Genomic DNA, 17,436 nt, shown 5'->3' on the forward strand with positions numbered 1-17,436 from the left:
ACTATTATATTCCGTGATACAGCTGGTTGTTGTAATGCTGTCAGTGTACACCATACCACTATGTACCACTATAAATAACATTATGTAAAGAACAAGCGCTGCATCCTTTGGGGTAAAAAGGAGAGACAAAAAAATATTTTTTTATAAGAATTTACTTTCACTTTGTGTGAGTTCATTGGAGTATAAACATCCATAGAGTGAGGTCGCAAGCTCCGACGTTCATATAGTCTGGCCTTCACTCTATGAAGGTTCATACTTCATTAATCCAAATATAATATCGTCAACACATGTTGTTTGCGATAATGGAATACACAAAACATAAAACTAATTAAGATTTATTTTAGATTTGATTGTATAAGTAGATTGCTATCCCTCACTGTAAGTAAACAACAATGACAACATTTCGGATCCTGCGTGAACGTTCTTGTGAACGGAAATTTGGTAAGGTGAAATGGGGTTTTGTGTCGCGTCCAAGATGATTGCACTTATATAGGCACGTGTGGCTGCTTGTACTAGTCCGGACTGATGCCGATTTATAGTGCTAGCCCACTGAGATACCATGCCGCAGTTTAACATGAATACTCCACTCAGACTCCATACTGACTCCGAGCCGACTAGACCTTGTTTTAGCCCCTAAATGTCTTGCGCCAGACATGCTAACACCAATTACCATCTTTAAACGTCTTTTGCGATAACGCGGCCGCGGATCGAACCCCGGACCTTCCAATCTCCGGGTGGACGCTCTACCACGGATGCCGTCTAAATTATGTTAGTAGAATAGTGAACATAATACTGCCATTGAACAGTTTTAACGCCTGGCTGAGGGACACGTCCCTCGTTTTAGACTAAATGTAAGAAATACCAGGAAGAACTAGAACGACTATCGGGATAATGCCTTATACTGACATGTCACAAGAGTGACTTTGAGGTGACCGACGGAATACTGTCGACACGTTTTTGAATTTTGTATTAACAATAATGCCAAGTCATGTTTAATTTATTGTTGAAATCTTATACATGAATCCAAATGTATATATAAAGGCAAAATTCATTATATTCCTTAAATTGTCAGAGAATTAATGAACTATTTGACATTTGCGATTGCTCGGGACGTACAATTTCATTTCACTCGGGAGAGATAGTCCGTCATTCTTCGTATTCCGTCATTCTTCTTCACTCGTGAATTATTGTCTATAGATGTGTCTGTAATCTCCTTGGCAAATAGTTATCCTTGGTTTTTCAACCAATACCAATGTTTTGTGCGTGTTCCGCTCATTCTGGGATTATGGATATGGATTAAGAGAGGTCATCATTACCTTTGTTTTACATAACGGAACGGGTGGTCAGACTGGGTGGCTTGGGTGATTGTGTGGGATCGTATCCCAATGGCGTGATGAGTGATATAACATTGGTGTAGCTGAAATATTTTACAGCTGGTTGAACAACCCGATTTACGATCGAACACATGCTCAGAATATAGTCGGAATCGTACAATCGACTCTACTTTTGCAGAGAATTGTATTGGATATGAAAGGATTTTGTCGCTTTATTTAATTGCACTTCCGAAACGACACTTGGGGGGAGAATAGGTCATGATAACCGAGGCTATTCAAATAGTAATTATACCAGAAAATAGGATAATGTACAAAGTGCTGGTGAATGACGGCTGAAAGGTTTGAATAATATTATCAACGTGTGCCTAATGACACATACTCTGTGTAAAGTAGTCACTTGAAACGCTCGGAAATTCGCTGATCCATCTGGCACCCTGGGACATGAAAACAACCACTATTTGCTTGTAAGAACCGACTCAATATTGACAACTAGTCACACTCTGCGAACTGGAGATTGTGTGCAGGGCATGTCTGCTACATCAGCAACCAGGGCACACAACAATCACTCACTCGCTTCCAACTCGTTATCATATCTTAACATATTTGAAGATGAAGTGATTTGTAAAGAGTCTATTACATGCATATAGTCATATATTATTACTATGTTATGTTGTGTACACCAGATTCCCCATTGTTTGACTTATGTTTGTTCCTGGTGTTTGAGTTGGACATACAGACTGATTGCACAACTACATTTACAAACGAAGCTTATTGAGTGAGGTGCCTTTCGATATAAAAAGACACGAAGGTTATATCCTATTTATAATTCTAAATTATATCATAAACGGTTATAATCAGTCTCTTGGGTGTTAAAAGAACGACCCGTGAAGATCCGGATAGAATAGGTCTTCAGCAACCCATGCTTGCCGTAAAAGGCGACTTTGCTTGTCGTAAGAAGCGACTAACGGGATCGGATGGTCAGGCTCGCTGACTTGGTTGTCATCGCATCCCAACTACGTGGATCGATGCACATCATGGTAGTCACTGTTTTGTCTGGTAGAGACTCCATTATTTACAGACCATCGTCATATAGCTGGAAAATTGATGAGTGCGGCGTAAATAACAAAGTAAGTTAAAGTACGGCTAACCAGTTTTTCAGGGACGCCATGTTAACAGTGAGGCCACATTGATCTTGCTTTGTTGCACTTTCACTGAAGCCACATCTTCAGTGGTCAAAATAACCTTAACCTATGTCAAGCTTCTGATGATAATGTTGCAGCCAATTTAAACTAACTCCGTCCACAAGTGACTGTTTTGGTTAACTATTAATAGTTTGTGAGAGTGCAAAATGAAAGGCGCCAACCATTAGCTGTATGTTTGCAAGGCAAACTCACAACGGAAATGAAAACACATAAATCATGCCCACAATTATTCAAAGCCAGTGATCAATTTATTTCTCTTTTGGAGTTGCCTTAGTAAATTAGTTGCTAAAATTAAATGCTATTCCGTAAATGCAAAGTGTCTAACCTTTCAACAGACGTACGTTCACCATCGTCCGTCAGTAACGGTACAACGCCATGTTGGTGCAACTTCTGCTTTCGCTTAACTGGCAATCCTTTCTTGTCCTACGTCAACAGGAGCTAGGTGAGTCATTAGGTAGTAGTTTTTTTGTTTTTGTTTAATTTTGTTTATCGTTGCTCTCAGTCGTTGATCTAGTGCATCCTATAAATGTTTTAATTGGGTTTAAAGCTGGAGACCTGGAGGGACATGGCAGGACCTGGATGTTGTGGTTCCTGAACAAGGTTGTTGTCTGTCTTGCCGTGTGAGGTCGGGCGTTGTCGTATTGGATAATGAGTGAGTGAGTATGGTTTTACGCCGCTTTTAGCAATATTCCACCAATATCACGGCCGGGGACCACAGAGATGGGCAGTTGGAATATATTGGTTTGACTGTTGTTTAACGCCGCACTCAGCCATTCCAGCTATTTGACGGCGGTCTGTACATAATCGAGTCTGGACCAGACAATCCAGTGATTGACATCATGAGCATCGATCCACGCAATTGGGATCGATGACATGTATCAACCAAGTCAGCGAGCCTGACCACCCGATCCCGTTAGTCGCCTTTTACGACAAGCATAGTCGCCTTTTACCGCAAGTATGGGTTGCTGAAGACCTATTCTACCTTGTAATCTTCACGGGTAAGTTGGAATATGACGTTCGCTTGATGCATTATGGGAAAGACGTGTAGCCGATGAATCTCACCCGTGTTACGTTCTGCCGTTACATTTCCCAGAACTTGCACCAAGTCTGTCCTTCCAGTGTAGGAGATGGCTGCCCACAACATCTACTACTACCAACAATTCTAGCCACATCCTGTATGCAGTTTCGAGCATAACGTTCTCCGCGACACCTGTGAACACCACGTCTACCATATGCACAGCGAAGTATAAAACGTGGCTCGTCACTGAACCAAACTCGTCTCCATCGCAGTTCTGACCATACCCTGTGAGCTTGACAACATTGACGACGCAGCCGACGATGAAGATCCGTCAAAATGACACCTGGAAGTGGTCATCTAGCGTTAATACCATCAGCGCATAAACGGTTCCCAACTGTCTGGGCTGATATCCTTCGCAATGAATTTGCCCCGTGCTCTACTGGTGATACGTGGTCGATCGGATCTGGGAAGGTCCCGTATGTCTGATAACGGTTCCAGAGTCTTGAAATGATGCTTTGTGCTGCGTGGAAAAACCTGGCTACATCTGAAGATGATTCTCCTGTTTACACTCGCCCGATGGCGTTGTTGCCTTCCGTCAGTCGTTGCATGTTTTAATTTTCACTTGGTGAAAGATTGCAATGGCATGCAAATGAAAAGCCAACGTTTTTATGGCCCAACGAGTGATGTTGCACGTGCATGTTATTTTGGGGTGCTTCGGCGCTAGACTACACTACCTCATTCTTTCGACACAAATCAATCCCAATCCATGTAGAAGTCACCAATTCATTTTTGTTAGTAATTTTGTATGGATGTCGGCAAAACTTTGTCATATATTTACGATTTTAAAGATCCGTGAAGATCCGGGATAGAATAGGTCTCCAACAACCCATGCTTGCCGACAAATGCGACTATGCATGTCGTGAGATGACTAACGGGATCGGGGGGTCAGGCTCGCTGGCTTGGTTGATGTATGTCATCGTATCCCAGTTGCGTAGATCGATGATCATGATGTCAATTACTGGATTGTCTGGTCTAGACTCTTTTATTTACAGATCGCCGTCATATAGCTGGAATATTGTTGAATGCGTCGTTAAACAAACAAGCAAACGATTTTACTACTTTTGCGTTTCTTTTTTGCAGAGTATATGTGTAAATTGAATTACATACTCATACATATTGTAACCTACCAAATATATCAGCTGGTAGTATCGAACCAATATATTCCATGTCACGTGTCCGTTGTATTCCATAACTTGAATGACAAGATACAGGATGTACGATGTCATCAAATTCACAGCAGCTACAATATAATGGACGTATGGGGTAGCTCTGCTTCCATTCAGCCTTTTTTTGACACATCGATTACCAAAATGATGTCTAAAACAATGTCCAGTATTTATCTCAGGCGAATGTCTTGAATCAATGAATGAGGCACATGCTCCCTTCTTGAACTCAGGAAAGTGTTGGAGGCTTGCCAGACATGTGGCTCTTTCGGAAAGGTTAACCGGCCCCACTGCCCCACTCCTCGAAAAATAGTCTCTCCAAGTATCGATACACAAAGGCGGCTAACTCTTGAATACTGTGCTTGTCGCATTCCGTCAATAACAACAACAACGGCAATTTCATATTTTAAGGATGCTTCTCTTAGGTGCCACAATCAAACATCAGAAATAAGCTTTAACTTAAAATATACACTGGCACATAACAATATCTTGACAATATCGCCTTTACAAGTTTCATGTCTTAGACTAAACAATATTGCGTATCTGACTATATTAGTCTCAACAACCTATGTAGATATGTATACGTATATACGATCTTATATATCAGCACTTTTGGAGTCAAATCGCTAATTTCCGTATCCTGTGCATCCTCTACCCTCTACCAATATCGTATCTTGGCCATATGTTGTGATCTCAGGAAATGTCCAGCAAAACATTGAAATTAGCGCGATATCATATATATATTTCTTCTAAATTGATTGGTAATGACTTTGTATTCTTCAGTCTGTTCCCTCTTTAAATCATGTACCTAGACTGACTGAAAGCCGGAAAGTAATAAGCTGGTGTGCAGTAACATCACCTTCAGCGTCAGCAAATCATATACCACACATCACACGACTATTAAAACAAAGCTCTAGCTGGAATCATTGCGTGAGTGAGATATGTGAAACATTATTCAAGACAATTCAAGGCGAGAACACCAATAATGGGTATCAAAGCCTTCAGCAACCCATTCTTGGCGTAAAAAGCGACTATGCTTGTGGTAAGATGTGACTAACGGGATCGGGTGGTCTGGCTCGCAAGTCATCTTAACCCAATTGTATGGATCGATGCTCATGATGTCAATCACTGGATTGTCCAGACTCTATCATTTTCATACAGCCGTCATTTAGCTGGAACATAGTTGAGTGCGGCGTCAAAAAAAACAAAACAACAACAACAAAAAACAGTGATATCACTGAAATACTGTTTTGACTCACTCCCTCATTAATATTACTCAGGAATATACCTAACAAGAGAAGCTGATATGTTTCAGGACTACCCTTCTTTATTTCCTTGGAAGCATCAGGTATATCCTTTGTGGACTATGACATCAGCTCCTCCACAGAGGAACACCTGCTGATAATCCTGAGAGATGTGGAGACGGTGTCACATCTCCACCTCAACGTACTGATTCTCTGTGATGTCACTGCCACTGTTTCAGTCTTACACCAAATGGTTAGTCAAACAATACATACATATATACAAATGAGAAAGAATATGAACATGTGTCCAGTGTTAGCAAAATCGGACATATATATTCCTTGTACCAGGTTCGAATTGATGGGAGTCCTTTGCACGTGTATATGATAGGAACCAGCCTCGAAAGACAGTGTATGCTATGGACTTTCCTTTTGACTCGTGTCTCTTCTGTGAGATGTACAGCTTTGAAAATGACAGTAATGAAAAGGTTGTTTTTCTCATGTTGCTATGACACTCATGGTAATGAATAAGCCATCACTTTTCGACATATATTTACTATTTTCGATTACAAGACGTTATGTAGTTGTAGTACTCATGATAATATACACTTTCCTCACTAACATTATGAATCTGTGGGTCCTTTCTCTATGTACACATTTTAAGACGTATAGTGCTGATAACCATAATTCCGTCTCCAGTCAGGACTGTGTGGAACAAGATCCAACTCCTCGGTCGACTGGTGTCACATGTCAAGGGTGCTGGTTCTCGGGACATCAGAGGACTTACCTGTACTCCTGGACAGCAACATTAAGGTGGAGAACGTGGCGGTTTTTCAACTTCCTACTGGAAAGGCGAGTTGCTGTTTTTATACTAACAGAAGAAAGTGATGCGCTTCATACAAAGTTCAGAAAAAATACATTTATTCTGAAAACGAAAATATATCTACTTTCAATACATAATTCATGAAGACGTCTCGACTTCAAGGTCGTGATTCACAATTTGCATATGCATGTTCATGCACGTGTTACGGTCATGCTTGTGTGTTTGTTTTAAACATATTTTATTTACATATATGGTCAACGGGATAGGGCAAAAGTTATCCAACTTTGGTGGCCCTTTCCCTAATGTATTTGTACAGACATTGATTATACATATATATATATACATTTACATACACACATACATATCCATACATAGAGAAATATACACATAATCACACATACATACATACATACATACATACATACATACATACATACATACATACACATACACACACATACAGAAAAAGATATACATACCCGTAAATATTATGCTTACAGACAGAGGCAGAGATACTCATGTATCTATATACATGCATGCAGTTTATACACTAGTGTCTGATAACAGGGACATAACACAAAGGCAAGGGTGTGGACACTGATGTTTCATCCAAGTGGCCGAGCTTTCACAGACGTTGCACTCTCCGATGAAACAGTCACACATCCTACAGAAGTGTTCCCCAATGTGAAGTTTGGTTACAATGGCCGGCAGCTTATTGTCACCATGAAGGTATACCATATCGTTATTTCCTTAGTCACAGGAAAGTAAATATGTGTTTAACGATTAAGCTCAAGTTACTTGATTAAGTAAGAACACAACGATGTGCGTTACTGGTAAGATTTGATTTCTATCAAGATTTGTTTATAATGTTCTTGTTCTGATACTTACGAGGCTATGAACCATATTTATCAAAACTGGTTAAACTACATTCGGTATGTAATGTACAATGTTTTCGAAGCACTTCTAAAATAGATAGATAGATAGATAGATAGATAGATAGATAGATAGATAATGTACAATGTTTTAGAAGCACTTCTAAAAAAGATAGATAGATAGATAGATAGATAGATAGATAGATAGATAGATAATGTACAATGTTTTAGAAGCACTTCTAAAAAAGATAGATAGATAGATAGATGTGAACGATTATGTGGAAGTTCATACGAACAGAATGATGAAATATTCATTAAGAGTTTATATTATTTAAAATAGATAAAGGTTGAATGAAATGTTGACACCTTTGAAAGGAAGGGTCTGTATAACATGTCATTGTCATGTCCCTGTACCTTCAGCAAAATAACATGGACTATGGCTATGAGATAGTGAATAACAGGAAGGTGTATGGTTATCCTTTTCGTATACTGAAGATACTAGCGGAGAGTATGAATTTCAGGTGAGTTCGTGGGTATGACCTACTTTATCGGCGTTTTCTTTATCCTTAACCAACAAACATTCTTTAAACGAAACAAATTATCAGCTACATATGCATGTCATTAAGGTAATTGTTACTTAAACCAAAGAAGGTATTGTTTTGCTTGATCATTTGATAATGAAATACCAAATGCAATTTTATTGTCAATCTGTGGCAGGGTTGGTTGCATTTAGGTAGATGCCATTGGTGAAGAGCTTATGCATCTACCATCTATCATAATGCAGCAACATAGAGCACTGTCCCTCACACATCAACCAAACCAAAACAAAACAAAGACAAAAACAACATCACCACAATCTCCACCACAACAAACAACAACTAAAAAGCTACAATACAAACTCAGTCGGAAATGAAGATAGAATCGGAGCACGGATATTTTCTTCAAATACATTGACCACAAGTAAGAGAGACTGATTATTAATGATAAATACATACAATCAAATAATATTTTCAGTCCTTCTCGACTGATGTGTATGAAATATTGTGACTATTTCTTTAATATGAACTATTTATGAAAGAAACATAATTTTTTTATGACAATGACAAGAAAACTAACATTTCCACTTATGTTTCGGCAACGTTACAAACTGTAATGTTAAAAGCATATTATATTGTTTTTATTCGAAAGTTACCGAGTTATACCACCAAGGGAAGATGAATGGGGCAAGAACATAAATGGCTCTTGGACAGGGGTGTTCGGGATGCTGCAGAGAAGGGTAAGGTGGTGTCTGATTATCCGATATAAGAATGTATTGTCAGGCATATAAACCGTAATCACTTGCTGGGGCATGTAAGTATTATTCCCAAGACGTACAGGTGTATGAAGAGCATCACCGACTGCAGATCATGAAGATACGAGATCGGCTCCCTTTATGGTGATGGAATTTGTAAATTAATACCCTTTATTCAGCTATTCTTGGACCATTAACCTTTGGAAAATCGTAACACAATCATTATTACAGCAACTGTATGTTGTAATGTGTGTGTGGTGTGTGTGTGTGTGTGTGTGTGTGTGTGTGTGTGTGTGTGTGTGTGTGTGTGTGTGTCAAATAACTGTTTACATAAGTACTGGGCATCCATTGTTCATTCGGGCGCAAATGAGACATTCCATTACACTATAGTTCATGTGAACTCGGTTTGTAGAATCCATTTCTATGTTGTAGGAGGTAGACTTGGCATCCGACATCCTATCTATTCACTTTGATCGCACTGCAGTTTCTGATTACATCCTGCCTTCGTTAATTGAATCCAAACGAATGATCCTGTACAAGAAAGATGAGATCGTTGACGAGGACAATCTGTTGGTCTTTCTTCGGTCTTTTCAACCTGGTGTTTTTTTAATGTTCGGAGTGTCAATGATTATATTCGCTGCTGTCCTGTCCTCAGTGATATTATTTCATAAGAAGGGTGAACTCAAAAACGATATCAGTTCTAAAGACAATAATATGGTATTGGAAAGCAGGTCCCCAGCAAGCGACTTTGCAAACCAGACTATTACGTCAACAGTATTTGAAGTTTATGGAGCAACTTTAAAGCAAGGTAAGTAAAATCTTATTACCAATCTAATTGTATCCTACGTTGAGTTTCCCTATGCCATTTTCATGGCAACTATTATCAAACAACCCCAGTAGAGTTAACTTGGATTTTAGTTTATTAATTCCTAAAGGGTAAGGTGGTAATGAAAATTTACTCAATACATTGAAAGGTGCGAGGATCGACTTGTCGTGACTTCAAATCTCGGATCCGCCCGATTTAGTTTCCTTTGTCTTCATCATTGACTCGTTGGTATAAACAACATTAAACACAGCAGGTTTTTCGCTTTTCGACGTACAATAATCTGGCACGTATTCTACAAACATACAAAGCAGTATTTAAACCAACTCACTCTTCCCTTAGAGCTCTTGCTGCAAAACGGGGTGGCCATCGATGCAGCTACATATCTATCTTCAGAGGTTCCCGTCAATTTGTCAAAAATGAAAGCAAAAAGTAAAAAAGAACATTTGGCCAAGAAGTTCAATTTAAGATTGAGGTATTTTAATGATCTGATATCGTTCAATAACCACCACGTAGCCAGTTGCCTTCTACTGGTTTACCAACCTGAACTGGAAATAAAGGAGACATGTTAGACCCCTCATCTGTATCATATGCATAAGGATTCCGAAGAACAAAACAGTATCCACAAGGCTGTATGACAAGAGGGATGACTTCAACTTTCAAATAGTAATTTTCAAGCATGGCTGATACTCTTACCTTTTCGCAAACACCTGGTATCATCACAATTTCATAGTGAAACACATGCTCGTGATATAATCGGAATCGTACAGTCGACTCTGCTTTTGGCATATTTCTTATGATATACGGAAAGGAGTTTTAAGTAGTTTCTGTTTAGTATATGGTGTATTTACCGTGCTACATGAATGTACACATACACACTACTTTTAAATGATTATTTGCATATAGGGTCCACCATTAGTTCATCATATGACTCGGAACGGATCATGATAACAGGATGGTGGATATTTACAACTATTATCTCTGCTGTCTACTGTGGGAGCATCATGGCAACGGATGCTGTAAAAATCGAAGTTGCACCTTTTTCAAGCATGGCTGAATTAGTGTCAAGAAAGGATTATACAATAGGATATGATTCATCAAGCATCACCGAAAACATCATTCAGGTAAAATGAAAAGCATGTGCATTTAATATGTCTAATATCTAAGAACACACGTTGCCAACTACGAGTCTTAATTAATGGAGTTCTTTTGCATTATCAATTTCAGAGTTCCAATCTCTCATATATAGGGGCATTTGTACAAAGAATCCGTGGCCTATCCATCAAAGATCCTGGCCTACTCAGCAGCAACTTAACGAAGCATTGGCAGAGGGTCCAAGAGGGGAAATACGCTTTGATAACAGGAACGTTAACTCTAACATTGACTCATTCTATGTGCCAGATAGAAGTGATTGACGCACGACTTGCCACTGGTTCTACAGCTTTCCATGTGCCAAAGTCGTCTCTGTTCAAACACGATCTGCAAAGAACGTAGGTATAAAGTTTATAATGCATGCTCGATATCTCTTTTTACGTTTGTTGTTCAGGCACTTAACGATGTTTAATTTGATGCACTAACAATGAACATAATTTTGCTTGTTTTATTGTGGTAAGAGGAAACTGAATTTCCTATGGACTATGGAAATTTATCCAGGCTTGCAATATATGATTGTTTATATTTACACAGATTACGATATGAACTGTCTATAATAATTGTTTTACTTTTCTTAGTTATATCGTGATACAATACATTTTAGAGTGATACAATTGGTTTTGGTTCACAAACCACGATGGTCCTTCACGATCTGATTGCCAATGTCCGAAGAATGGAATCATACACTAGTACTTATTCTATCTGTGACATTATTAACCTCTTCGGATTTAATAGTTTGTAATTTTTTGTTCCCACCAGCATGTACTTTCTACGCGACAGTGGCTTCCTGGATCGCACATTTCAAGAATGGCTTCAGTCGATCCCAGAAGAGACATGTCGGGAAGAAACACTCCCCAAGTCTGTGTCGCTGATCAAGATTCAGAGTATCTTCTTTGCTGCGGGAATTGGACTAGGCTGCAGTTCACTGATACTGATGGCTGAGATTGTTTGGCATATGTTGAGGCATAAGAGATAAATAGGGATTATTCATTGAGTGCGTTTTGAATAGGGTTTGGCTAATATGTGACGGGATAACAAGTCCAGCCCTCCAGTGGTTTCAATCATGTCTCAAGTATAGACGTCAGTCAGTGAAAGTGGAAGGTGCAAATCAGATGAGAGTGTGGTAGAATGTGGTGTGCTACAAGAACTAAGGTCTTGTTTTGTTTACTCTATACTCCTCTCTTAGTAATGTAGTTGACGGTTTCAATGTCGACCTTCACTCGTATGCAGATGACACGCATCCATTTAATAGTTTTCGAGCCTCAAATGCATTCAAGGAGTCACAATGCTTATAGAATATATTATAGCTCAATGGCAGTGAAAATGAAGCCCTGCTCACCGGCACTGATGCTAAGCGTAGCCAATATGCAGAAACAACATCTATTTTCTTTGGAAACTGCTTGCCGTAAAAAGGCGACTATGCTTGTCGTAAAAGGCGACTAACTGGATCGGGTGGTCAGGCTCGCAGACTTGGTAGATGCACTGTCATCGATCCCAATTGCGTGGATCGATGCTCATGATATCACTCACTGGATTGTCTGGTCCAGACTTGATTATTTACAGGCCGCCGTCATATAGATGGAATATTGCTGAGTGCGGCGTTAAACAACAAACTATCCATCCATCCACTAATCAATTTTCTAGATAAAGTCGTTATAAGTCTTGTATTTCGTTACGATACGTAAGAGGTTTATTGACAAACGTGAATATAAGTGGTCAAGAATGTTTCATGATTTCTGCCATATGTGACTATTTCACTCCGTGAAACTTGTAATATCCACCCAATATTCAATTGTTTCGCCAGAATGACATATCATATGCATGTACATTTCGTATAAGGTAATGCAGAAAGTACCGTATACGACGTAATAAGCGCCCGAGGCGCTCTCAAAATTAGAAATAAGGGGCTCCTATTAGAATATAATTTTGGTGAAAGAGTCGAAAGATCGTAAATTTTATGGTTTCTGCTGACAGCCTGAAATAATACAAAAGAAAAGTATTTGCGTATTATACACGACAGATATATTTTACAGAATTGACTTAAGGTTGCATATAACACACGAGTGCGTATTATACACGAATAAATGTACACGAATTGTGTATATTGATCAGTCGGAAGGGTGCTAATTGGGATTGTTCCACAAGCCAATATATTGGCAAATATCGCGGGGCGCTTATTACGTCGAATACGGTATATTGTTTTTAAATTGTTTGATAGGCATTTCTTAGCAGTTGACGGGTGGCAAAGTAGACATACATTGTGGTCTCTGTCAATCATGTTGTGACAATATTTTCCTGTTGTTGTTTTACTCACTCATGGTTATCTGTCTCATGTATGAACATTGTTCTTACTGTTAATCCTCGCCTTCCACATATAACTCTGTACCATGTCCACACTATTAAACTTGCGCCACAGCTATATATAGACCTATATCCAAACGCCGCTTTTATTGTTTAATAAAGAAACTGTTATCCGTAAAATGTGTCTACTTTATGGGTCTTTTTCCAATGTGAGTTGGTCATTGGGGCACATATTTCCACTCTCAATCAATACTACTTATGTTATTCAGTAATTCATTATTTTGTGAAGAATCAATAGGTTAAAGGTGATGCAAATTTGATATATGCTTGCAACATGAAATAGTCATTTTATAGACCTCCGTGACCTTGTGGTAGAGCGTCCGCCCTGAGAGCGGAAGGTCCGGGGTTCGATCCCCGGCCGCGTCATACCAAAAGACGTTAAAATATGGGTATATGGATATGGATATAAGTGCAATAATCTTGGACGCGACGTTAAACCCAATTTCACCTCGACTGGTAATTTTATAGATTTTCTAAGCCTCTATAATTAGAATTGTATACTGAAACGTTTTTCTGTCTATCGTCGCTATTAGATTAATAAATATATCTCCTACAACTATACCAGATAATTGTTTATGTTCTGAGTGCAATTAGGAAAACATATAATAAGCAACATGTTTGTGTAGCAGGGTCACAATACCACAGCAAACCTATCAATTATTTCCACGCTTGAAGTGTTGCTGTTTATATTTATTTATTTTGTACACTATACAATACAGGCAAATACATCGACTCGCTGAGATCACTATAAACTAGGAATGATATATAATTACATGGTTGTCTTGTTGAAAATTGAGACCAAATGTGTTACTTTAAAACGTTACCCCTATATGTGCTTAATGTTAAACCGTTCAACAGCCATACGTTCACGTCAGCATCAGTAACACCACAACGCCCTGCTGGTGCAACTTCTGCTTTCACTCAACAAGCAGTCACAGTCACAGTGTACCGATCAGTCCACTTTATGCCGAGCGCCAGGCAGGGAAACAACAAGTACCATGTTAACGTCTTCTGACATGATGTGGCCCGAAGATCGAACCATGGGCATCTAAGGTAATATAATAAGGAGAGTTACGGATAATGTTTGGTTTCTAACATAATTTGTTTCTAAACTGTTTTTGCTTGGATTCTTACAAGCTTGTGCTGATCTGTGAACAATAAAAATGGTACCACTACATTTTCACTTATACATAATTAACATTTCGTTGTGTTCATTGTAATGCCTACTTTCTGATTACCTGAATTTGTCACGTGTTATGGAAATCATTTCCCAAGGAATGTAAAAAACAAATTAAGCCACGCCCACTAGTTTCATCAGTATGGAATGTCGGGGAATCCCATATTACAGTCGGAGAAATTCCCTTTCTCCTCACCTGTATCATCATGTACAGGACTGTCTAGCGAAATGCATGCATTATCATTGTCCAAACCATTCTTCGAAACCGAAGGCCCAGAAGGATGGGCAGCAAACGTTCACACGGCTGTTGTTTTTTCGCTAGCATGGGTTCCACAAATTTCGGGTTTAATTTCTAACTCTCATATTTCAAACTATGTCTTCCCGTTCTCAATTATTTATTTTCAGATTTATGTGCTTGATGTGCTGTGGAGCAATTTTAATTGATTTGTAAACTTAGTGAATTTTGTCGTACATTTGTTCATTGGTTTCACACTAAGTTTCTTTACGTACACATTTCTGGGTTTACATATTACTGTTTTTGTTACCATTTGGGAATCGACACGTAACACTAGCTATGGTATATAAGCAGTATTCCAAAGACGTACTACATGTGAATAGAGTCTAGTTTCGAATCAATCGGTCCCGTACTCTTATCGTTGAACCGTGACGCCCTAAACGGGTTCGATCGTCAACATTTTGTGTTTGTGTTGTACCTGCTCCATTTTCTGCTTATCAGCAACCCATGCTTGTCGTAAAAGGCGACTATGCTTGCCGTAAAAGGCGACTATGCTTGCCGTAAAAGGTGACTAACGGGATCGGGTGGTCAGGCTCGCTGACTTGGTTGATGCATGTCATCGTATCCCAATTGCGTGGATCGGTGCTCATGATATCAATCACTGGATTGTCTGGTCCAGACTCGAGTATTTACAGACCGCCGTCATATGGCTGGAATATTGCTGAGTGCGGCGTTAAACAACAAACAAACAAAAGCTTATCACATACTTATTGACCACTGCACGCTGCCAGTTTCCAGCATGCCTATATCCCGTAGACGCTACGTGCGTTGAAGACGCCGCATCGCTAATTCATACTCACACATTGAATGAGATCGTAATCACAACTGTATAATAGGAAGAATCAATACGACTGACAGAAATACGGGTACACAGAAATTAATCGAACTTCTTTGAGAGTGTCCACTGCGTGAGGCACGTGCAACCTATAGATGTTTAGTTTTACAGTCGAAAACGTCCTTGCATTGTGTGTTTTTCGTTAACACTTATCTTTAAAATTTGTTCTGATAATTGGTATTAACATTTATATTTCATGATCACCTACTTCTTTTGAAGAGTGTACATGGTAATGTTCATTTCTCGTGCTGATCATACATCCCATGATAGTTCCTGTATGGTAGTCAAAGCTATCTGACATGCTTCATGGCACGATTCTGGTGACGATACCAGGTGTTCGAGAACAGGTAAGCGTATCCTGCCCAACTGGTAGCATCCGTCACACGTACATGCTAAATTAGTCAAGTGTTCTCTGAACATTCAGCGGAACATGTGGTACAGAAGTAAAAATGCAGAACTGCATCAAAGGTTCTTATGGTCACTGCTTCGTAGAAAGAGTATGCTCGATTGCACCTCAAACATTGTGAAATGTAGACACCAAACGCTGGTTCAGCTGGAATATTCCTCGATGTAAAGGGAAGTTGGAGAGTTGAAGTTATCCCACTGACGTCATTAGGCAGTGGACGATATAGATGGGGCGGCGGTTTGGGGATGCATTGGTGCTCATGGTGGTCATATTCCCTATTAAGAATGGGTGGTATCTGTGAATATTGGTGCTCGTGGTGGTCATATTCCCTATTAAGAATGTGTGGTATCTGTGAACATTGGTGCTCGTGGTGGTCGTATTCCCTATTAAGAATGGGTGGTATCTGTCAACATTGGTGCTCGTGGTGGTCATATTCCCTATTAAGAATGGGTGGTATCTGTCAACATTGGTGCTCGTGGTGGTCATATTCCCTATTAAGAATGTGCCACTGTGGTATGTGTGAACATTGGTGCTCGTGGTGGTCATATTCCCTATTAAGAATGTGTGGTATCTGTGAACCAACTCAAACTGATCATGACAATATATCCTTGACCAGTTCCTGTGAACTCTGAAATTGCAACCCCAATGTTTCTATATACGTCAACTGCAAGTTGTGATATACCAGTTGATGTGATGCATGTAATATCGCCTATGATACCCATTTCAAATACGTCACCATTTAGTTATATTTTACAGTATTATGTACGCCTGCATCATCACGTGAAATATTGGAATGCAGCTTTGTCGTAGATAAAGACGCCACATCCATCTACAACTGTACACAGTTGTTATATATCACTGGTTCTGTTATTTGTCGAGCACCATGCATCCACAAAACATTATACAATGGAATTGCAGAGTTATTAAGAAGAAGTTTAATGAAATACAACTATTGATTCAAGATGTAAAACTATTGGTCTTTTGTCTCCAAGAAACTTACCTAAACACGCAGATCAATTTGTCGCGTATCATGTGTCTTTATACCCCCATTACACCACAAAGCAGTCGCATGCATTCACGGGAGTATTCACAGGTGTATTCACGTTGTGTAATTGTTTACAACGTAACGTATCAGTACACACATGATCGCCGCCGTGGGGATACCGGGTTAGAATGGATCACCAGCAACTGCAAATACATAGATGAGTGGGCGGCGTGGGACGTTGCTGACAGTGCCATGTTGACAATGTCACTTACTGGTTACCCTTGCAGAGATTTGAATATTTACTGGCCGTCGATATATATATGGAATATTGGTGAGTATTGAATAAAGCAACACAATACCCACGTCTATTCGGCTCACAAGTGAGCTTTTCAGCTTGA

The 17,436-nt window shown here is 39.4% G+C and overlaps 1 protein-coding gene across 1 annotated transcript; it reads left to right on the forward strand.

The window, feature by feature from the left end:
* Positions 1-3,972: 3,972 nt before the first annotated feature.
* Positions 3,973-11,955, forward strand: LOC139458589 (probable glutamate receptor). Its single transcript, XM_071240017.1, has 10 exons — positions 3,973-4,030; positions 6,093-6,274; positions 7,409-7,570; positions 8,134-8,234; positions 8,902-8,989; positions 9,437-9,721; positions 9,764-9,812; positions 10,734-10,951; positions 11,055-11,317; positions 11,739-11,955. The coding sequence occupies exons 1-10, from the start codon at positions 3,973-3,975 to the stop codon at positions 11,953-11,955; spliced, it is 1,623 nt and encodes a 540-aa protein (XP_071096118.1).
* Positions 11,956-17,436: the final 5,481 nt, after the last annotated feature.

Source organism: Haliotis cracherodii, unplaced genomic scaffold (genome assembly GCF_022045235.1).
Source record: "Haliotis cracherodii isolate W230 unplaced genomic scaffold, xgHalCrac1.p SCAF_13, whole genome shotgun sequence".
Taxonomy (NCBI): Eukaryota; Metazoa; Mollusca; class Gastropoda; order Lepetellida; family Haliotidae; genus Haliotis; species Haliotis cracherodii.

Bases quoted from the DNA above. Each gene is read 5' to 3' on its own strand.
- LOC139458589 (XM_071240017.1), top strand. From the start codon at position 3,973: ATGAATTTGCCCCGTGCTCTACTGGTGATACGTGGTCGATCGGATCTG. The intron at 4,031-6,092 runs GTATGTCTGATA...GATATGTTTCAG, and splicing joins ATCGGATCTGGGAAGGTCCC to GACTACCCTTCTTTATTTCC. The intron at 10,952-11,054 runs GTAAAATGAAAA...TATCAATTTCAG, and splicing joins TCACCGAAAACATCATTCAG to AGTTCCAATCTCTCATATAT.